Source organism: Pavona decussata, unplaced genomic scaffold (assembly GCF_977016875.1).
Source record: "Pavona decussata unplaced genomic scaffold, jaPavDecu1.1 SCAFFOLD_138, whole genome shotgun sequence".
Classification (NCBI taxonomy): domain Eukaryota; kingdom Metazoa; phylum Cnidaria; class Anthozoa; order Scleractinia; family Agariciidae; genus Pavona; species Pavona decussata.
In genome coordinates this window covers 175,455-198,459 of record NW_028145551.1, presented here as the reverse complement: position 1 = coordinate 198,459, position 23,005 = coordinate 175,455, and the positions used below count along the sequence as shown (strand labels likewise).

Genomic DNA, 23,005 nt, shown 5'->3' with positions numbered 1-23,005 from the left:
TCGATCGAAGTATGCTACCTTGAAAAATCAGCTTTTTTGTGAACGTTAGATGCCTCCTAATATAGTTATCTTTGTGCAGCTTAGGGCTATTGCCCGTTACTGCGCATATGTTCTGCGCATCTCGGGATGCAACCTCTTTCATAGCGTCTCTCCTCTTCACGCTCCCTGGTCCGAGAAACTTGGTTCTTTAACCAGTTAACTGAAGTAGAGTACCTACTAATACGGAGGCGTTTTTGCACGGCTCATAATTATGCGGAAAAAAGCGGATCTTAGCAGGGGCTATTGAAATCCAAAATCTTCAGAGACAGTTAAGCTTACATTTGTAATAAAATGCCATGCATTGCTATGTATTTAAGAGGTTTTAGAATTATTGTTACTTTATTAGCTCTAAGAAATGCGTGGCAACTCCCAATACGCCAGTTACAAGAAAGGAAGCACTGTCCTTAATTGCGCCTTATTGTTTCTGCAGATGGACGATCTTCAACATCAGCTTAGTCGCAGATCTGAAGAGTCACTAACGGAAAGTAACCATGAACTTACAAGCAAAGATCAGAACGAACATGACGAGTTGGCCTCTCAGCTTGCCCAAGAAAAGGAGCGCGCACGAGAAATTGCCGAAGAATGCAGTGCATTAAAGTCTTCCCTCGAGCAACTCGAAAATGCAAAACAAGTTTTAGAAACTGAGACACAGAACCTCCGACTGGAAGCTGAAGAACTGCGAGAGAAAGTTAGTGACTTAGACAGGCAGCTTGTGGAGTCTGGGGAAGCGTGTAAAGTTTCAGAACAGCGACTTCAAGAGGAGCAGGAACGGTGCAAGAAACTGCTAAAGGAGTTGGAGGAATACAAGTTGAATGGTTGTGGTACATGTAAGGATTTAGAAAAGCGGTTGATAGAGTCCAAACAAGTCAGCGACGCTGCAAAAGAACAGCTTGAAGGGGAACGCGCTAAGTACGAGGAACTTTTGAAAGAGCTTGAACAGTACAAATCGAATGACTGCGTTACACGAGACAGGACTGGCAGTGTGCCGTTGGAAATGGAGATACAAAAGGCCAAGAAAGAAAGCGAAGAGCTGGCCAAGGAATTGACGGAAGAAAGAAAAGCACATGAAACGCTTAGGTATGTATCCTTTTGGTTTGGAAGTAACACACTCTCTTCACTCTCGTTTGCTACTCTGTGGAGGTCTCTACATTCGCTCAGCGAAAATGTCTTACCGTCAATTTTTCAGCTAGGGTATCGAATGGGGCGGCCACGCATATTGGTCAATCCTAAAACTAGAAGAAAAGCAGTTTCCTTGTGGGAATTTGCACTACCTGTCATAAAATTTTATGTATTTATTTGTTTATTTATTTATGTCATTTTTTTTTTCTGGAAATGCTCCGTTTCAGCAAACCGAGTTAGTCCTTTCCTTTAACAAATCTTTGGCTGATAATATGATTTGAGCACCCTAAATTCGAGAACTGACGTTTCGAATCTCTTTACGGTGGTCAAACTACCTTATCAACTAATATTTGTGACACAGTACCACAGTTCCTTTAGAAACTAACCCCCCCTATCCTTTAATATTCCAACCAAATTTTCTGGTGCCTGGAAAGAAATGGTAATCGACCTCTAAATAGTTAAACTACCAGCTCAATAAATTCGAAAGTTGATGACAAGGCTGCAGACTTGAGATTCACTTTTCTTTCTCAGTGGTGAGACTCGCTTGAGTTTAGAAAGCTTTGCCTCAAACTCGTCCTGCGTCGCATCATCTCACAGGAAGCAATTTCCGCGCGCCCTCGCGAGTCTCATTCGTTCACTCGCTTTACTATCCCTGGAAAGAAATAAGAGACTACTTTTAGTATGCTTTTCATTTGTCAGAACGGACCGGCCAAATCAGGCAGCTCGCAGAGAGAATGCGAAAATTTCGCAAAGTCCTTGTTATGCGCTTGTCATTTGAAACGCTCATCATTTTCGCAATGTTCAAGTTTGAACATTTCGTGGAAAGATGCCTTCAAAATCCGACCCATTCCATTACCCGACTGGTCAACCAGTTCTGGCAAATGCGTCCTTAGTCTTTAGACCCTTAATTGTTCTTATTTGCAGGAAAGAGCACAGCTCTCTGGCCGAAGAGTTGAACCACTTGAGAGACTCTTTACTCAGAGACACAAACCGTGGGATGGATCAACAGCGAGTGATTGACAAGATGAAGGCAGAGAGACGAGAAACGATTTGTATGCAGGCACAGCAACGACAAGAATTGGAGAAAGACCTAAGCGATGCCGAGAAAAAGGTAGATGGTGTTGCTAATTAGACTTGTCCTTTCAATACTTGGTAATCATATGTCCCTGAGCGAAGCTGAAGCAAAATTTGGCCATGTACTAGCCCCGGGTAAACGTCCTAGCATTAGAGAGATTTGGAATTGCGTTTAAGGCCAACGGCAGAAATGACCACGTGACCACGTTTCCTTCATTTGCCGCGATTCTAAATCTCTCTATAGAGTTCTAAAGTGATGACATCACAAAAACTAAATTTAGGAAATTATGGGATTCGTATGTATATTCAGAAAAAGCATGATGAAAATTGCCTACTCGCCAAAAATCAGCATCTTATTGCAATTTGGGGGCGAGATATTAGCTCTTTTATACCCTGGTGACTCCATACAAATCCTTCTAATTTTGTCTCAGTTCCTAACGTTAAAAACTGAGACAAAATTAGAAGGAATAAGATGCTGATTTTTGGCAAGTAGGCAATTTTCATCGTGCTTTTTCCGAATATACTAACGAATCCCCTAATTACAAAAATTCAAATACTTGTGACGTCACACTTAAGAAATCTATTGTTGTACAACATTTCTTGGTTCAACAATGTTGAAACGTTTAACACGCCATGTTAGGCGATGTTTGATTAACATTGTTTGTTGGGCGAATGCCAGAGTGGTGTTCAATGAAATTCAGCCGCGCATCCAACATTGTTTTCTTACAATAACTGCAGAAATTCTCGCGCACTCATTGGCTAATTTTCATTGTCAATAAGCGGGCAGGCACATGAATTTATAATATGCGATGTTGACGCAACGAACGAGAACGGGGAATTTGAAAACAACCAAACGTCAACGCCTCAGCCTTTTTGGCAATGTTGTGAAGAAATTCATGGTCAATAATAGGACAGACTTATGAAATCCTGACGTCAATTTGTTAAATAAAACAAATGTACAACAATGTTGGAACTTGTAGCCGCGGATTTTGTCAACTATTAAAAAAAAAAAAAATCTGTGGCATTACATGTATTGCTCGAGTGGAGAAGCGGTTTAATTCTGAGACTTTGTTTTTCTCTTTGTAGGTCTCTGAGCTGGAGTCACAATGCACTCTTCTGAAGAGCGAAAAGGACGTTTTAGAACATCGACTTGATGTGGCCAATAAGAAAGTAGAAGAAACAAAGCTAGAGATGCGTGACATGGAAAATCTGTACAGCTCACACAACACGCGTGCTGTCACGCAACTGGATGATAACAAAGCCATGCAGAAGTTGAAACAAATGGAATTCAGCGTGGATCTTACGAAGCAAAAATGCGAGAAAGCTGAGGCACGGGTCAAGGAGCTGGAAAACGAAAACCGACAGCTGAAAGGAGCAGACATTCGGAATGGGGCCTTGTCAGAGGAGCGTGACAATTTGAAACAACAGGTAGAGTGACTTTTTTGTAGACAAGAGCGTGACAATTGAAACAAAAGCTTTATGTAAAGCCTGGTCATCACTAGGACATAAGCATTTATAAGCAGAAACACCGCTTAAGCAAGTGAGAAAACCTGAGACATAAGCAAACACGCAAGAAGAACGAACACGTTCGTTCTTCTTGTGCTTATACTTATGTCGCAATTTTCAATGAAAAACACAAGGCGCTTCGTCCGCCATCTTGCTTAACATCGAGGGACGCTGGTATCGAGAATTCTGTCAAGAAATCGTTATCTGCGCGTTCGTGTGCGTCTACTTTATGCTTATGCTTATATCCTAAAGAAACCACCTTATATGATGATCACTGTTTGTAGAGGAATACAGCGATGATTTGAACTTTCCATGCATTTCCCTGTTTTTTTTTTCCCGCGAACTAGTAGCAGCTCACGGCTGGTTTGCTATAGAGACAAATTTATGGAAAGTTCAAAACACGACTGGACGCTTTCTGGCACAGCTACATCCCTCCAATTTTTTCTTAAAATCCTTTTCCTAGTACCAAAAGTTTCCAATTCATGAATTTTTCAGCAGCGATGTTTTATGAAAATTATTTGACATCGCATTTCCATACAAACACTGTTATTTCAAGCCTGTTTGCCTACTCGTCAAAATGGCGTCGAAAACCGTGATAAGGCCTATTAATTTTGGTGAATATGAAGATTTAAAACATATATTCGAACTGCGGGTGTAAGATTAAATTTTCTTATAGAATCGTTACATGTAATATATGGAATAACTTTCCATCTGAAATTAAGCTTAGCCAGTGTTTGAATAGTTTTAAGCGTTATTTAAGAAAGAATCTTCTAAAAGACTTTTTACGATGAGCTACCCGTCACCACTTTTTAGCTAGTTTTTTAATTACTTGAACTAATCATCATTTTTAATATTTATTTGTGTTTTGCAAATTGTCACTGAAAACCCCTATGGGAGTGTCAATAAAGTATTGTAGTATTGTGGTATTGAGAAAGACCCTCGCAGTTTTTTACGCAATTTGAGCAGTTGCGAAAAGAAAGCCTGAAACCAACTCAGGCTTGAACGGGATTCGAAACCCATGATCTCTGCGATGCCGGTGCAGTACTCTACCAACTGAGCTATCAAGCCAACTGGGAGCTGGTCATATTGTGAGTTCGTAATATACCCGTGAAGGATGAATAAATAAATGTAAATATATGAAACATATAGTGTGAACTGCGGATGAAAGATCAAATAGAAGAAAGATCCTCGCAGTTACTACGCAACTTAAGCAGCTGCGAAAAGAAAGCCTGAAACCAACTCAGGCTTGAACGGGACTCGAACCCATAATCCTTGCGATGCCTGTGCTGTGCTCTACCAACTGAACTATCAAGCCCTAAATGTGGCTAAACTCCGGCTAAGCTAAATCGGTGTAAAAAGTACGTCTCATACCCTGTACATATCTACATATCTTATATAGGGTGTATTTTGTTCGTTGACAGTATGTACGATTTCTTGGCCTAATTGTGAAATCTCGTTCATTTTAAGGTACAGCAAGCTAAGCAAGCTTTGAACGAGAAAAGCAAGAAGTTAAACGAGTTCTCCATTGAAGTAACGCAGCTACGAGCGCACGTCGATAAACTGTCGGAGGAGAACAAGAAAAATCGATCATCGCTCGAGAAGAAGGAAAATAAGATCGATAATCTCGAGCAGAAATTATGGGAGACTGAGGAAGAACTGAAGCTGGAACGACAGCGCTGCCAGGAGCAGCAATCACAGGTACGTTAGGCCTGGCTCACAATAGCGACGGAATTGGAAGCGAAGCCCGAATCAGAAGAATCTTTTGACCTAGTTTGAATCAGTACGACTGAAGCAGAAACGAAAGCCTCACTTTCGTGTTACGAATTCAAAATGGCGGAAGGCTGTCATGTTTTCTGTTCTGAATCTCGGGTAAAGGGATTGGAAATGAACTATGTGATTGGTTGATTCTTCTGCTTGCGCTTACAGTTCCTACCGTAAGCGACGGAATCGGAAGAAAAAGGAAACGTTCTATTCCGTCTCCGTATTTAATTCACACAATAACGGAATGCTCCTTAAGCTTTCGATTCCGTCGCCAGAGTAAACCTGGCCTTACGGCTCAAAGTATTAATTCTCCTTACCTGTTGCAGTGTAATTCTTGTTGTTTTAGCTCTAGGAATCTGGTTCTACGATCAACTAAAGCAAAACGTGAAAGACTAAGGAAATTTAACGCCTTCTTCCACGCTTTCCATATTATTCCTCTCTTAAAACGGAGAAATGAGAGATAATAAGCTGCACAAACTACCTTCACCGTTTCAGCCAGCATCGAATCGTACAATATACGTGAATTTGCAATCCTGAGTTTTTTTTTTTTTTTTTTTTTTTTTCAAATCGAGTAATCCTCGATTTGAAGAAAGAAAAACTTGTTACATGGCAAGTGATTTTCTGGATCAGTCCATCAGGGCAACGTTCAATTTCAGCCGTTACTCCGATATCAAAATGGCGTCTGATAGACTTTTTTACGATCTCTGGCACCATCTTGTTTGGTCTTATATAAGTAAGATATGTAAAATTTACTCTAGATTTTTTATAGTCCGTCAATGTTGACCGAAGTTACAGAGGTTCAAAGTTCGCCAAAATCCAATGCATTTAGTGTAATTTTAGCATTTTTGCTTCCAACCAAGATGGCGTTTGAAACCGTGAAAAGACTTCTTATTATTTTTCTGCTTTAATTTGAAGGGTACTGCCCTTGAGGAGCTGAACTCCACTATTCGCGTAAAACACGAAGAGCTGGAGCACATGACATTTTTGGTAGACGAGAAGGACATTGAAATCGCAGAGGTACGTTCCAGTCTACAGGAGAACGAGATCAAGCAAATGGAAATGGCTGAAACATTACGGCAAAAGGAAGAGAAGTTGGACGAAGTAGAGAATGACCTGGAACATGCTAACAAGAACCTTCAGGAGGTAAGAGCAGGGGTAGAGGAATCAAATGCTAAGATCGTGGAATTAAAAGCCATCATTAAACAACAGGAATTGGAAATAATCTCAATGAATGAGAGACTTGAGTCGGGAAAAGAAGAAAGCGAGATTCAAAGTCAAGAACTCTGCTCGAAAACGCAAAGACTGGAGAAAGATCTGCAAGATTCAGAACATAAACTTCTTGAGGTTGAAAGCGAGCTGGAATTCACTAAAGACAGTTGCGAGAAGGCAACGATGGAAAAACAAGAATTAATAAAGATTTTGGGAGCTTATAGTCAAGCCCTTAATGGCAGTGAATCAGCCGATCTCAACGCTGACGAAGAATCTTTGAAAGCGCAACTTCGCCCTAATGCAGAAAGAATATCAGCGCTATTGATGTCCGCGAATGAAGTAGAAGATGTGAATAACAAGCTCAAAGAGGCCATTGAAGATAAACAGGTTCTTGAACAAAAACTTGTCGAGTTACAGGCTGCGTTTCACGAACAAAAGACCGCTTTAGAGGAAGAAATGGACGAGCTCCGAGAATCAGTTTTAAACGAGAAAAAGCTTGTTTTTGAGCTTGAGGACAAGGTTAACTTTGCAGTCAACGACAAGAATGCGATGGAAGCGGAGCTTCGCCGAGTACTTGAAGAAAACAAGGCGAGCTCAACGAAAGATGACATGGAGATGAAATCAGCAACAACTGTAAACTCAGAATCTGAATCACTCCTTGAACTACAAAAAGCTAGAGAAAATGCCGTGCAGTTGGAAAGTGAAATAGGAAGGCTAAAGGAGGAGATTGGCAATTGGGAAAATCTTGCCAAGACCAAATCCAGCGCTCTCGAAGAACAAACAAAAGCTTGGCACGAGGAGATGGCTCGACTCACTGAGCGCTTTGAGGAAGAGAAGCAACAACTTATGGAACAACTGCGTGAAATTAGCGCTTTGAAAGTCAAAGAGAGTGAAGATTTTTGCTCCGAAAAGGATGAGAAAATCGGAGAATTGGAAAGTAAACTCTTGGGCGCTACCAAAACAGCCGCTGATTATGAACGCACATTAGAGCACTACCAACTTCAGTTGGCTAAAGCTGAGTACGAGAGGGACACCACTATAGAGAGACTGGAAAAACAGGTATTTTATGTCCTGTGTATTACGTTTTAGCCTAGCTATATGGGTAAGGACAAGGACCATGTCTAAATGCGCGATGTTTGATGCAACTCGCCAATGGCAACTGTGAACCACCTTCGATTTCAGCACGATTTCCCTTCCGATTTCCCGTGAAGCCCCTTGCGATACCGCGGTGACAAACGCGCAGAAATCGCCCCTAGGGATCTTAACCCTATCTAGACCTGGGGAGGCGGAATCCGCCACCTCCCTCCCCTCCCTTCCCAGAAGACAAAAAAAAGCCCGGTTTAAATAGGGTTAAACAAGAAGTACCGTTTTAAAAACGGCAAGACCCTCCTTCCTGCCACACCTTTGTGGGCGTGAAATTCAAATTTAGACGCCGTTCAGTCGTGGCACGTTGTTGATTCGAGTGTCTTTTCAAAAATATGCCTCAAACATGATATCACCACAGCAATATAAGTCATCGGTTTCTAATTTGCTTAAAACAGGGTTTATTCCGAAAACTAAGCCAATTTTATCAGTTAGGGTCGTAGAAAGAGACGCATGCTGTTTGTCAGTTGTTTACGTTCTGAAGATTGATTGACAACTGTAGGTGAGAATGGCCAGGCCAGGCCCCTTTTATACCGGAATTACCTGTTTAAGATTATAAGATTTTACCAGACTTAAGGCCCGTTTAAACGGTTTCAACATTTGCTTCAACATGTGTTAAACACTTTGTAGAACCAAATGTCCGGGGCGTTTGAACAGGTCGTTCAACATTGTTGAAAGCGTGTTGAATCAAATTTAAATTGGTTTAAACTTTCATTCAACAGCGATTCAACATTTTCTTTGTTCTTGAAAATTTTGAATTGCGTTGGAACCGTTTGAACACTCCGTTCATCCAACATTAACCCAACATCCGTTTAACTTTTGTTGAACGAATGTTGGGCAAATGTTGAAACCGTTTAAACGGGTCTTTAACAATGCATTCAAATACGAAAGAAGTGATTCTTGTTCTAACGTTTGTGTAGCGATTAGTTTACACTGCCATTTTCTAATCTTTGTTGTATCTTTGCTTGCTACAGAACTCAACGATCTCCCCTGATAACACTGAAACGGAATCTTTGAAGAAGGAATGTGAGATAGCAAAGAAGAAATGTAAAGACGCACAAGAGAAGTACTTCTCGGAGTCAGAGAGACTGAAAGCCATTATCGATGAGTTGCAAGGTACAGTCAACTCCCTTTATTACGGACACCCTCGGGACCGCGAGTCAGTGTCCTTAAAAGCGAGAGTCCGTAATGTGGGAATTTATTTCAGTCAAACGTCTGTACTTTTTTTTGCCGCGAATCTAGCAGCTGGACGTATGATCGGGGTGTCACTAATAGCGAGTTGTCTGCAAGGCGAGAGTGTGTTGTGTTCATTTTATTATTATTATTATTATTATTATTATTATTATTATTATTATTATTATTATTATTATTATTATTATTATTATCACTTAATCTTATTTGTTTATTTTTAGGTTCTTTTCTACTCTTTTCACTGAGTTTTATTTTCCTTCAGTTTCCAATCATTCCAATCACAAGGCACCTAACAATCAAAATTTTGCTTCGTACTATTAATGTGTCACTGTAAGAAGAATATTTTTTTCTTCTTTAAAAATGTAATTTTCCATTTTCTGAAAAATGCATGGCCTGTCACAAATTCGTTAACCGACCACATCAAATTGTTCGCAGATGAATTTCTGAAAAAGTCATGAAGTTTAAGAATGGTGCCTACTAATAAAGAAGTATTTTACGCAGTTTATTACTATGAGGGAAAAGCAGATCTTAGCAGGGGCTATTGGAATCCAAAAAGAAAATTGGGGGTAGCCACGCATTTTTAGAGATAGTTAAGAAACAATAAAGTACGGGAACAAGATAGGAGAATTTGTTCTTTGATATTAGACCTTGCCCTAGTCTCATGGCACGACATTCCTGTGTAATTCGTAGTATGCTTTACTTTAGATGAACAAGATGAATTTGTGCGTCAGATGGACGAGCTCAAGGGGACAGTTGCCAACAAAGATGCTGAGATGAATCAGATGCGAAACGAACTAGCTGAGATGAAAAAGGTTGTCCAGGCGTCTACGGTAGGCAATCAAAGCACCAAGTCAAATCTCTAGTTAAACAGACTTTGATTATTGACAGCTAACGTTCACCACCAAAATAAACCAAGCCAAAGGAAATTACTGTCGGAAAGCATTCATTTAAAATAGTTAGAATCACAGCTATACCGCTTTATAAACAACACCAATTGTTTTTATATGAGTGTGTTACACCTTAGGAATCTTTTTTTCGGCGTCTAATATCAAGACCAGCACATGAAAGTACTTCTTACTTGCTTTAATTTTAATGGTCACACTTTAAAATTTCACTTTAAAACCGCCTTGTACAGCATAACAGTAAAATCAGCAAAATTGAGGTGAATAACTCCTCACTTGAGCAATCGTAGTTCGGTACTTTCTTTACACACAGATTGAAAAAATTCCGAAGCAAGCTGTACAAAACACCTGAACATTACCACCATTCAAACCTTTGCCTTAAGTTAAGAGTTAAGTCTGCGAGAATTAATTCCTTTGAATGTTCGGTCTTTGTTAGAATGATTAATCAGTGGAATGATTTGCCTAAGGAAATAGCAGAAGTAAAGAGCTTAGATTCCTTTAACAGGAAACTGAAGAAACATTTATTCCCCTAGGCGTACTTTATGGTGATGTTTTATACAGCTATTTCAATTAACGTTGTCGGATTAAAATCAAGCTAAAAGATAAGACCGCAATGTTTTGTGGGATTACTTTTTATGAATAATTTTATCAAAATCATCCCTGCACGTGCAGGTCATTGTACTGCTAATTACAACCTATTGTTTTCTCCAGGCATGACTGATTTTGATGAATTTATTCATAAAAATCCCACGTAAACTTTCGGTCTTGTCTTTTAGCTTCATGCTTTGAACCGACAACGTTAGTTGAAATGACTGTATATTGAGAGTCTTAATTGTAAAATATTATGGCTAACCTCTGGTACCTCCTTTTCATTTCTTTGATATTTGTTATTGCTTGTATGAATAAAGTTATATTTATTTATTTATTTATTTATTTATTTATTTATTTATTTATTTATTTATTTATTTACTTATTTATTTTATGTACCAGAAAAATACTTGTAAACGGCTTTCACTTATTTCGTCGACTTTAGTTAACGATATTGGTATCAAGCTTTTGTTTGCAATTTAATGATTATGTTACATATCCTTGTCTGTGGCAGAACCTCACTACCTCCCCTGATAACAGTGAACTGGAATCCTTGAAGAAAGAGTGTGAGATAGCAAAGAAGAAATGTAAAGATGCACAAGAGAAGTACTTCTCCGAGTCAGATAGACTAAAATGTATTATCGACGAGATGCAAGGTATGATAACTTCAACAACTCATTAATAATTCATAAGCCCATTGACGTAATACATCACGTGCAGTGACTTTACATCGGTAAACCTCATCCATTTTAGTATGTGGTGTTCTATCAGCTGATAAAACACTCCTCATTAGTACGCGATGTTTTTCTCGTATGCTCATTTCCAACGTTCACAAAATAATTGTTATGAACTCTATTGACACACGCTTTTCCAGGAATGTTTTTGAAGCCGTTCAAAAAAACTCACAGCACGTGTTTTATCGGGTCTAAGACTAAACCCGATAAAACACTAATGCTCGTTTTTTAAACATTACTTATTGAATCGCCACTGAAGGAAACAAAATATACAACAAAGCTACTTCTTTAGAAATCGTTAAAAGAGAAACTTTCAAGTTCGCCATCGCTGGCCCACGTCCCTTGTTGCTTAAGCGTCCTTTTGTAGACTGAATGATGTTGAAATCTAATGTGGTATGACTTATATTATGCTTAACTGTAGATGAACAAGATGAGTTTGGGCGTCAGATAGACCAGCTTAAAGAGAGCGGTGCCAAGAAAGACGCTGAGATGAGCCAGATGCGAAATGAACTAGCTGAGATGAAAAAGAATGCCCAAGCTACATCGGTAAGCACAAATGTTTGGCAGCCTCAAAAGGTTAGGCCAACTCATAAATGTTCTAGTCTTCTTAAGGCCCGTGTAAACGGTTTCAACATTTGCTTAACATGCGTTCAACACTTTGTTGAACCAAATGCTGAGCGCGTCTGAACAGGTCGTTTAACATTGTCGAAAGCGTAAAGCATGTTGAAAGCGTGTTGAATCAAATTTAAATCGGTAAATAAACTTTCATTCAACATCCATACAACATTTCGTTTGTTCTCGAAAATGTTGAATGGTGTTGAAGCCGTTTGACCAACATTTGTTCAATTTTTGTTGAACGAATGTTCAATGTTCAATGTTTTTCTTCTTTAAAAAAAAAAATTTAATTGGAAATTTCAATCAGTACCCTTAACTTCTATGGTTTATCCAATAGTTCTAGGAAGCCTATAGTTAATAAGCCCCCGGCTTCTATATAGGCTTCCTAGCTTTTAACACATTTAATATTGTAAATAGTCAAGTATTAATATTGTAATAGTAAGAATATTGTGTGTCGTCTATAATGTATTTATGTTGTATTTTTTTGTTAATGGCAAATAAATTGAATTGAATTGAATTGAATTGAATGTTGAAACCGTTTTAACGGGCCTTTGCCAGACTAACGAAATCGAGCCACGTCTGAAAAACTGTTACCAAAACACCCCCTCCCCCACTGGAATGTAAGGATTTGAGGCACTTTTGTGCGGAACATGTCTCTTAACGGCTAAAACTGGTGCGTTGCGGTGATGTAAGACAAGTGTCGCGTTCCAGCCCAGTGTTTCCTCAGTCGTTGGGAAAAGCAGAACTGATTTCTGTTTGTTTCCCTCCTAGGCTCAACCTGTGACAGTAGACAGGAGTTCGGTGGAATGCATGAGAAGAGAATGTGAGACTGCTAAGAAAATGGCTAAAGAAACGCAAGAGAAATATTTCTCAGAGTCCGAAAAATTGAGAGCTATCATTCGTAAGCAAAAAGGTAAGATTACTGACCATAACTTTCGTCTACGTACGCGTCCTGATTAGGTTTTACTCTCCACACCTAAACGATTGAAAACAATCCGCTTCGTTATACCCCCCAACTCAAATACGTTTTCCAATTGGAGGAGAACGTGTCACGTGCCTTGGGTCAAAACTCGCTAACTCCCCAGGAAAACAACAACTTGAACTTTCGACTCGCACGTGATCAGGTCGTGCACCTTGAAAGCGCGGCAAATTGGTTTTCCAGCCCGCGTCAAGAAAATATTTTTTTTGAGTCATGGCAGCTGAACACTTTCAAACAAGAACTGAAGAGAAGAAATTCAAAAGCTTCTTTGGGACAAAACTCGAAATCTACTGACAAGGCCACCCACAATGCCGTGAAAACGTTGAGAGACTTCTGCCTTCTGCAAAGGGCAAAATTTGGACGAAGGCTTTGAATTCAAGATTTAGACAAAACAGGTGACACCCGTATATAATTTGTTCTATTTTTGAGTTGGGAGGTATAACAAAACTTTGTTCTTTGTCTAACTATGCAAATCCTCCAGTTGTAAATGAGGTGATCGGAAGCTGTGTAACAAGAATGCCGGTGGGATTCTCTAACCACTAATGTAAGCATGGCAGGCTCGTTCAAAAACTCATTAGTAATTCACGAACATTTGAACCTATCACATCGCTTAAATCAGTCAAGCGGATAAGCATTTAAAATCGTCAATCTGAAAAGTCTGAGGTCTGCAATTGATTTCAGGATTCTTTATATAGAACCACCCTCAATAGTATTTTTTGTATAAAAACCTGTTTTTCAAGATGTCCCTGGCCAGGAAACTAAAGTAAATGTAAAGGCCTGCATTAACAAGAATATATACCTTGAGACGACAAAACTACTTTACAACACAATACTCCTGCTCTCTTTTTAAACAATATGTTTCGTTGGAAAGCAAAATTAGCTTTCAGGATCTAAAAAAAATTAAAGCGTTACAAACTTTTGATTCCTTCGCGGAATCTTTTTTCAAGTAAGTGAAAGGTTGATTTAATAAATTAACGTGAAAAGGATTCCGCAAAGGAAGTGCAAGGTTGCTTTAATTTTTTTAGACCTAAAAGCTAAGTTTGGTTTCCAGTCTTTCAATATAACAGGACCAGAAAAAAAATTGTTTTCTCAAAGTACTTTTCGGTGTTTCACAGAAATTATCGACAAAAGCCAGGCGCATCAAGACACGGAGGATGAAATGGAAGCAACTAGAATTGATCTAGCAGAAAAAAATATGCAGATCCAATCGCTTCAGTACGACTTGTACAAGCTACAGGAAAAGTATGACAAGGAGATCAGCGTCCTTACCAAAGAGGTGGAATGGGGCCGAGAAAAGGTCGGATCATTGAAGCTGGAGATCAGAAAGTTGAAGGAACCTGAGCAAGAGGACACCATCTGCATGATACGGTGAGATTTGATTGGGAAATTGGGATTTTTTGCTGTTGATCGCTACCATCGTTGACTTAATCACATGAAGGCTGGACTTCAGGGGACCTATCCGCGGAATTCCCGACCCGAAAACTATTTTACAAAGTAGACAGACGTCGCTATGCGGTGCCATCACGGGTCTCCCCCCAAAAGCGACGTCTTAGTAATATGTGTAAAAATTCCATACTGATGACGTAATTTTTTCCCAGGCGGCGCGCGCGTGTGAAGTGAAAGGAACTAAGCCACGGCTTTCTCTTGTGTCTCGTCGATTCTTTCCATTAAACAGCCGGCTGAGTAAATGCCGTAACTGCTGCTTATAAGCCCTGGGCTTATACGACTTTGTAAAGGGTTTTAGATGGGCTTATATCCGGAATTAAAAAAAAAACCGTTTCGAAACGGACTATAGCAGTGTTGCTTTAAAACGTCAACATTTGGAATAAAACTAAAACTAGCAACACGAGCGAAATTAAATGGGGACTTATATCGGAGGGGGGGGGGGGGGGGGGCTTATAATCGGATGTATTTTTTGGTTTACAGGTAGATGGAACTTTAACCGGGCGGACTTATAAGCGTCATGGCATAAGTCACCTGCAAACAATGTACTGTTTCCGAACAGAGATTCAATATTTAGCTAATTCCATTTTTTATATATTTATTTATACTTATTTTAGCGGTCAGCCAGCCCCTGCCAAAAAGAATGAAGGCAGTGACGTAGGAGTGGTGTCCAATGTTGCTATTTACTCACTCAAAGCCAAGGTTGGAAAACTGGAGAGCGAGACGGAAAGGTTAAACGAAAAAATACAACTACTCGAAAGAGAGAAAACAACGCTGAGTTTGCTTAACACTGAAGCAAGGTATTTGAGTTTGTTTTCGTTTCTACTTTGTAATATTTTATGCAGATATTAATGAATACAATAGGGAGATTTATGTTTATATTTTCTTGAGAAATTAAGTACATACTTGAGAATACAGTCGACTCCCGATAACTCGAACCTTCAAGAGAAATTGAAAAAGGTTGGAGTTATCGAGGGTAAAATTATATAGAAAATGACCTGAAAGGAAAGGAGAATTGGTTCGAGTTAGCGTGAGGTTCCAGTTAGCGAGGATTCGAGTTATGGGGAGTCGGCTGTAGTGCAAAATAATTCTGGCCTTTTATACTAACCCAAAATTGCTCAATATTGATAAGAATCTCAAAACAGCGAGCAGCAAGTGTGGGATAAACATTTTCACGTGGTCATTTATGTAGTTTGTCGTTTAGCATCAAGCTGATTCTAAACCTCTCTAATACCTTTATTACCCTTTGGCAATAAAAAAAAATTATCTTCTCTCGTGTGTGTTCGTTTCCAGACACGCCTGCGTTTAACGTTTGAAATGTTAAAGGCCAATAAATTCTGTGAAAACAATGTCATAGCGCATACACAAGTCCATGAACCCTTGTATGTCACGTAGAGTCGAGGTTTCGTCGCACTGTTTCATCATTTCTTAGGCACTGTTATCACAGCCAAAAGATGAAGGTTTTGTTGCAGGGCTTGGAAATTTCTTTTCATAGACCTACTGTCAATCAAGGAGATTGTCTGAAGGTCAAACGAGTTTTGCCAATTATTTACTGAAAGTTAATAAAGTAAATCCTAATAAAAATCCTTGTATGACTTTGGATAAAGGATTTTTGACACTCGTCCAATGTTAGCATGTTTACTATTATCTTGCAGCAATAAGGTTGCCCAGCTAAGCTCAGAGAACAAAGCCCTTAAAACACAAAAGAAGAAGTTAATAGAGGAGGTACAAAGAGTGAAGGCGAGTAAAGCCGATGTGAGAATAAAGGGTGACTCCGGCCGAAGATTACCAGAAGGTGAGAGCGACTGGAAACACTGCTGTAACAAACCTCCCAGTAGCGTAAAACTCGAAAACGAAAAGCAGAACAATTAAGTGCTGGTGGTCCGCTTTCTTTTTGGAATTGTCACAGACGATCTCATCGAATCCAAGATTGCAAATAGCAAAATTAAAGACTTGTTATCTTAAAAGGCTTGGTGTCCACTAGCGACGCAAGCACAAGCTCAACACTAAGAGCTTTATGTCAGCCATATTAAAACATGGCGGAAATGCTTGTTACGCTTCTATAGAAATCTTTATTTTGCTCTTGTTACAGCTATCGTTTTAAGCCCTTGAATTTGAGCTCCTCCCTTGTCACAATGAAAGCCGTAACCAGCTTTTCAGACACGTTAATAAACGGAGGTACCGTATTTACTCGAGTAAGCCCCGCGGCGCTAATTTAATTTTTCGTGTCTCCTGTGCGGCGCTTATTCGAGGGCGGCGCTTATTTGAGGGCGGCGCTTATTAAAAGGCTCATACCACAAAGCCAAAACATTTTGATTGTACAAGCAAACGCTGACAATCTCCTTACTGCAACAAATACAGGGAAGAGAAAGAGGGAGGTTGGGCTTCTCTTACCGGCAAAGTTTACAGCCTTCACGCAAGAACTGAAGAACGCGAACATTTTGAAGAGAGAACTAAATGAAAGAGCATCAAGATATACTCACTTCGAACTGAAAACATCACTATTGATGAAAATAAATTCCCATTGTTGGCTTAGAACCGCATTGCAGCGATTACAGTGTATTTTTATCATCTTATGGAAATACGCAAATAATCGCCGCACCGGTGCTGCGGCGCTTATTCGAGGGCGGCGCTTATTAACCATTCCGCTCCATGTGCGGCGCTTAATCGAGGGCGGCGCTTGTTCGGGGGCGGCGCTTATTCGAGTAAATACGGTATTCAATACTTTTTCCTCTAAAAGGAATGAGGAAAACCAAAGTAGAAGAAAAGTAAAGCTGTATAGATTTCATTTGAATGGCCACACACTCAAAATTTGAAAGCACATGCAAGCGACCCTCAATGGCTTTCGCATGAACATTCACAATCTTAAGACTTTTGTTTAATGATTTTTTTCTTTCTCAGTCCCTACAGAAACACTTGAACGCCAATCAAGGAACTCCTCCATTCTCAGTTTATCAAGCTTTGAAAACTTCAACCTACCAACCACAGAGCATAAGAAGATAAAGCCTGAGGCCAAGAAGGAAACTTTTCAAAACTGGCTCTCAGAGGACGCAGCAAATAACATGTTCAAAGACGAGCCTAATCAGTGCGCCAATCAGTGATGAGCCTGTCTTTATCCCCTTTATGGGATACACCCAATGAGCATTCTCGTTACTATATTCTTTTGCATTCGTGATAACGGTAGAAATGACAGGTCTGCATGGCTCACTGCGTTATGTGGTGTACATTTTTATGAACGCTACCTTTATATTCTTGCCCTAACGAGCATGTCCTTAAGAGATTCTCCTCTCTTGTAGGATATAATTGGCGGATTTTTGAATATGCTTTTAAGCAAAGGCTGATTTTGTATGAACTTCCAGTTTTGCATCAATATATTTTTAAGGCTACGCACCAATGGGTGGTATGTTGTAACAAAAGGCAAGATTTGTTTACGAGTTTTTTGCTTTTGCTGTAGAGCCGACTGTCTTCCGGCGAAGTTGATTTCTGATAATGTTGTCTATATCATCTTGTGGGGGGTATTCGCGGGTTATGAGGCGCGATTTAAATTTGGAGATACTTTCTTTGAACGTTGCTTCAGAAGAATTTGTTCTCAGTAGTCTAAGTGTGCCGCCTTTAATAAAACCTCTTTTAACACCCAAGGGATAGCTCGAGATAAAATGTGTATACTGAAAAGTTTTAGTAGGCTTGTAATGCGTACGGATGTCAAGGATCGATTCGTTTCTGAAACGCTCTCCTTTAAAAATTATTGTGTCGAGAAAGCTTTTCTCGTTCTCTGAAATTTCGGCCGTAAATTTAATAGTGGGATGAAATTTGTTAGCTTGTTCAATGAACAGGTTAATTTCCTTTTTGTCACTTTCCCACAGTGAGAAAATGTCATCAATAAAACGTTTCCATTCTATTGGTTTTGGTTTGCTTTGACTTATCTTTTTTGTTTTAATATTGGCCATAAAGATGTTTGCAAATGCAACGGCCATTTTTGTATCCATTGCAGTTCCCTGGGTCTGAAGGTAATTTTTTCCAACAAATTGGAATGAATTTTCCTGAAGGATCATGATCCTGGTCACAATTTAGACGAAAAGTTTACGAACAGCTTACCGTCAAAAACGTTTACAGTGTATGAAGTTGATTTTTTGTGCTTTCTGGTACCGCTTATCGACCAGCAGGTTTACATCTTCTGTCACAAAAGCGAATCCTTCCCCATCTTGACATTAACCTTCATTTTAATTGCAAACTTAGAGCCTTGAACTTTGGAAAATTAGTGAATATCACTTGGGGAATATCACTCAGATATTCCCCACTTTTAGCTGGGGCATATTCAGTCACGTAACGCGTTTAGACCAATCGCGTGAGAGCGAAAATAATTGATGAATTACAATCTTAGTTATTTCTTTAAATCATTATCCTGCAGTCGACATTACGCGGAAAGAGTCGATTTTTAAGCACTTTCCACCTAACTTTCAGTACACAGGGCATAATTTACTCTGCTTCGAATTTGGCTTACAAAAAAAAAGACAAAGAAAACGGAATTGAGGGAAGATTAAAAGTTAACCCCTCAAAGAAAACGGAATTGAGGAAAGATTAAAAGTTAACCCCTCAGTTACATGATAAATTATCTGTTCCAAGCCGTTTAAACTGTGCTTTTCTTCAATGTTTTGCTCTTTTCGCCTCGCGATTTGCCGCAACGATAACCATATTCTCTTGCTAACTCCGTGTGGGACACTTGGTAATATTAGTTTTCTAATCACGTTTTGGTACAGTTTTTTGCAATTTTAAAACCTAAAAGAATAGTAAAAAAATATGGCTAAACTAAAACATCAATGCACGCAATTCTTGAACTTATATTTTATTGCATTGTATTGGCCCACTTCTGACAACAATGTAACTCGGAATAAGAACTACACTTTTCAATTGAAGGTTTACACTTCATGCAGAAAAAAGGACAAGGCCGAGAAACGTTCTTTTTGGGGGGAGTCTCATCGTTCGATAACTCTACATTGAAGTGGGGTATCAGATTTGAGTACGACTTCCTGTGACGCCTTTGCGAAATTCTTGGCCATAACAGCCCTTCCAAGGTGCTGGTTTCTGCCCGCTTCGGTTGTCAGGTCAATCATTTGGACCCCCTGCCGACGCAATTGATTGGTATCAAATTCGCCAATCCTCAACCTGACATTATTCTGGGACTGGAACCTATCCCTGTATCTTCTGGCGACATCTAAGGAAGCTGTGGCTGATATAAACTGCGACTTGTAATTCGGCCTACTACCACAGTTAACGTGGGACAGAACTGTTCTGGTGGAGCTGGGATCTTTCGCAACAATTCTGGCTGCATTCTCACTTTGTCGGAGTATGCGATACAATTTACTTGGTATTCTCCTTAGATCATGAGACAGACTTCCTCGAATATTAAGGAAACATCCAACGGCATCCATCTGAGATGGGCATGGGTCCACGCATCCGTATTGGTCACAACATGCCTTGCTGTACTTGTGGCAGCATTTGTCCCTGCAGCACGGATAATCTGTAGCGCAGCAGCTACTTCCACAGCATGAGTTTCTGTCCCTGCAGCAGGCTCTTCCATTGCAGCAATAGGCGCCTGATCTGCAACACCAAGCTCCACAAAGTATTGGGTATTCCCTGGCACAGCACTTATCGCTTATGCACAGTGGTTTGGATGTGGGGCAACATTTACTGGCTGGATTTCCTGGTGAACAGCATATATAATCTCCCAAACATTTGTAGTAAGTGCAGGTCCAAAAGGTGCACTTCTTGGCGCACAGCTGACCTTTATATCGTGCGCTCCCCTGTGGGTTGGATTTGGGGCGTTTCTCTTTGTTAGCTTTATTTTTGGCCTGCTTTGCTACCTTATTTTTCATCTGCTTCCTGGTAACATCTTCCGCTTCCTCATGACCCGAAACCAACTGACCTTTAGAGAGAAGGAAACAAAATAATGAAGGTTGTCTTTTAAACCTCATTTTTGCTACTGATTTTGTTGGCACAGTCATGTACTCAGACATGGAGCAGCTCGAGGGACACTTTTATAATAATAATAATAATAATAATAATAATAATAATAATAATAATAATAATAATAATAATAATAATAATAATTTATTACTTCTGTAGCACTATTTACAAAAACAGATCAATAGCGCTTTTTTGTTAATGTCTCTCAATATTAAACCAATTCAATATAATGATAAAAAGACTTCAAATATATCCTGGGGGTGATATAAATGAAAAACAAAAAAAACAAACAAACAAACAAAACAAAACAAGCTGTGATATTTCATAATAAGAAGCATCGTAATAAACCAAACATCGATCCATCAAAAAACCACACAAACATACGAATAAATGTTCTACATTCTATGTTCTGATTAAGCTTTGTTTAATGAAACTACCTTTTGGCTTTATATTTTATTGTTAAAGTATTTCTGTCTGTTTTCTATGAAGATTGTCACAAATTATTGCTAAAATTAGAAATATATGCAAGAAGAACGATATGAAGTCTTGCAAAGTGTTTGATTGACTATTTAAGTTGAGAAGAAACTTTTTTAAATGAAGCAGTATGGGACGAGATTCAAAAATAACAGTCCAATTGCAAGCGAAATAACGAACATGGACCGAAAAATTGATCTCAAAATATTGCCCTGCAGTTAACACTATTGCATTAAATCGGCTTGTCAACATTGCAAGAAAAACAATATCTTGCAAAGCAGCAAACCCGTATAGCTTTGTCAACAAAATTACGTGAATATTCACTTCTAGCCAGGCCTTTTATTCCATTTCTGCATTTTACAACATCTAGTAAGCGAAAAGTTCCATTTCAAGAGGAAAAAATCCAAGGTTTCGTCGCGTCGGATCGGATTAAAATGATTTAATTTCAAGGTTTTCCGAGAATTCTAGTTACCGTTACTGTGGTCAATAGAGAGAAAAATTCTCCCCGCTGCAGGAGCCAATCAGATTGTTGAATTTCAAGATACCGCCCGCAAACGAGCAGAGAAATAAATAAAAGAAATATGAACTGTACTTGAGCGATTTGAATTCTTTACGGACGGACCGTTTTGGGGTGAACTCAGATCAGAAATGTGTAAATGGGGTGGGGGTATCATTTTGTATAAGAAAAACAAATTTACACTTAACGAGTGAATGATGCAAAAGAACATTGCTCCAATAAAACCTTAAGCACTGTTTACACACAACCAAACTCCTTTAAACCGCTTAGCCTGCGCGAGCACAATAAACAACACTTATTTTAAGAGATACACAAACGTCCGTTCTTGCACTCAAAAGCGAGCTGGATTAGATGGGACGGTAGTCACCAGACTATTGATGTAAAGGATTCAACCTTTGAAACACCATACTTTCCTAAATCGCAATGGCTTCACAACTCAATGCAAGTAACTGCGTGACTGAAATATTCTTTTTGAACCTTTCCCAAACACACCAAATAACAGAAAATCAACTGCTCTAGCTTTCACCAAATATGTTTATTGAACAAACAAATCCTGCTGTCACTGGAGTACGTATCTTCGATGTTTGTATATCTTAACTGATTCACGACCGATTTTACTTGAACTGCTAGGATGCTTGCAAAGGTTTTTATCGTTCTTTTATTTTCAGTATTTTTATCTGGTTTAGGACGGATATTTAAACAGAGGTACATCCGTGAATTTGTGACATGTACCTGTATGGTTATTTACATTTGTAATAAGAAAAAAAATCGAAATTTAAGCATAGTTGTTGAATAGAAGAAAGACCCTGGCAGTTGTATTAAATATATTTCGTCCTTTTGGCCCGCAGTTCAAATACATGTTTCATGTATTCATATTGAGCATAGTTCTGCTGCCGGAAAAAAAGATTGTGCAACAAGAAACGTTCTTAAACTGGATTACATAAATTTTTATTGGGTAAGAAACATTTAAATTACTGAAAAAGATACAACTGTAATGAAAAAGGGTTTATATTTTGATATATAGATATACGTTTGTCGTGAATGGATTTTTAACGATGAAAAACGACTTACCTTGGTCAGCGGACAGGCACAGTAAAACGAAAACTGCGGCAAGCAGGGCGAACATCAGTTTGGGTATCATCTTGCTCCAACTGAAGGAACAGAATAACTGAAAAATTCACAATTCAGCAAGCCACCTATATACTGTCCCTTGTTGATCGTAAGATATGCCACACTTTATGCACCTGTATTGTTGTCTAAATAGAGATGAGAATCTCTTGCCATTCTTCAATAACTAATTTTATTAAAACCGGCTCGCAGGCAGGCTGTTTAAACTAGAAACAACACGCCGCTGAAAGTTTCATTTTATCTCGATAGATTATTTGAAAAGTTTAAATTGTTTTTTTGAGATGTTTGTTTTTTCCGAAAAAGTATGTGTTTTCAGGTTTAAAAGTCATAGGGTGGTGCTCAAAACGCTGCATAGTCGAGGGCTTTGTTATCATTTCGCTCAACTGTTTCATGCGCACTATGCTAACATATCCCACATGAAGGACTCTGTGTGAACTCGAAGATGGCAGCTGGATAAGCAGTTTTTCATGGCTCACGGTTCATAGTCCAAAAGTAATTTTACGGTTTTATAATTTGATTCATTTTTAGAGGTTCAGTGATATGATTTTTCTAAGTGAACATTAGGAATTAGGGGTTTCATTAGAAGTTAGTGATTAGTTGTTACGGTTTAGTCTTCGCG

At 39.1% G+C, this 23,005-nt stretch overlaps 3 protein-coding genes across 4 annotated transcripts in view; 1 reads left to right on the top strand and 2 right to left on the bottom strand.

Annotated features, from left to right (window-relative positions):
- Window positions 1–17,417, top strand: part of LOC146467084 (uncharacterized) — a 43,009-nt gene extending 25,592 nt beyond the window's left edge. For both annotated transcript variants that reach the window (XM_085126351.1, XM_085126350.1), the window contains exons 30-43: window positions 470–1,116; window positions 2,083–2,269; window positions 3,319–3,660; window positions 5,206–5,436; window positions 6,415–7,767; window positions 8,826–8,967; window positions 9,748–9,872; window positions 11,047–11,188; window positions 11,688–11,812; window positions 12,653–12,794; window positions 13,976–14,228; window positions 14,921–15,103; window positions 15,959–16,098; window positions 17,205–17,417. In XM_085126351.1, the coding sequence (XP_084982477.1) occupies window positions 470–1,116; window positions 2,083–2,269; window positions 3,319–3,660; window positions 5,206–5,436; window positions 6,415–7,767; window positions 8,826–8,967; window positions 9,748–9,872; window positions 11,047–11,188; window positions 11,688–11,812; window positions 12,653–12,794; window positions 13,976–14,228; window positions 14,921–15,103; window positions 15,959–16,098; window positions 17,205–17,404 (4,212 nt within the window). In that variant the 3' untranslated portion in view covers window positions 17,405–17,417. The remainder of the gene's footprint in view (window positions 1–469; window positions 1,117–2,082; window positions 2,270–3,318; window positions 3,661–5,205; window positions 5,437–6,414; window positions 7,768–8,825; window positions 8,968–9,747; window positions 9,873–11,046; window positions 11,189–11,687; window positions 11,813–12,652; window positions 12,795–13,975; window positions 14,229–14,920; window positions 15,104–15,958; window positions 16,099–17,204) is intronic.
- Window positions 17,418–17,547: 130 nt separating this feature from the next.
- LOC146467083 (uncharacterized) lies at window positions 17,548–18,304 on the bottom strand. Its single transcript, XM_085126354.1, is given in 2 exon segments — window positions 17,548–17,817; window positions 17,819–18,304. Coding segments are annotated over 2 exon segments (741 nt in total). The 5' UTR covers window positions 18,290–18,304.
- Window positions 18,305–19,130: 826 nt separating this feature from the next.
- LOC146467082 (uncharacterized) lies at window positions 19,131–22,479 on the bottom strand. Its single transcript, XM_085126366.1, has 2 exons — window positions 22,330–22,479; window positions 19,131–20,226 (listed from the first exon to the last, which is right to left on the bottom strand). Exons 1-2 carry the CDS (start codon window positions 22,397–22,399, stop codon window positions 19,277–19,279), a joined length of 1,020 nt encoding a protein of 339 aa, XP_084982492.1. The 5' UTR covers window positions 22,400–22,479; the 3' UTR covers window positions 19,131–19,276.
- Between the last annotated feature and the right edge of the window lie 526 nt (window positions 22,480–23,005).

Bases quoted from the DNA above. Each gene is read 5' to 3' on its own strand.
- LOC146467082 (XM_085126366.1), bottom strand. From the start codon at position 22,399: ATGATACCCAAACTGATGTTCGCCCTGCTTGCCGCAGTTTTCGTTTTA. The intron at 20,227-22,329 runs GTAAGTCGTTTT...TTCTCTCTAAAG, and splicing joins GTGCCTGTCCGCTGACCAAG to GTCAGTTGGTTTCGGGTCAT.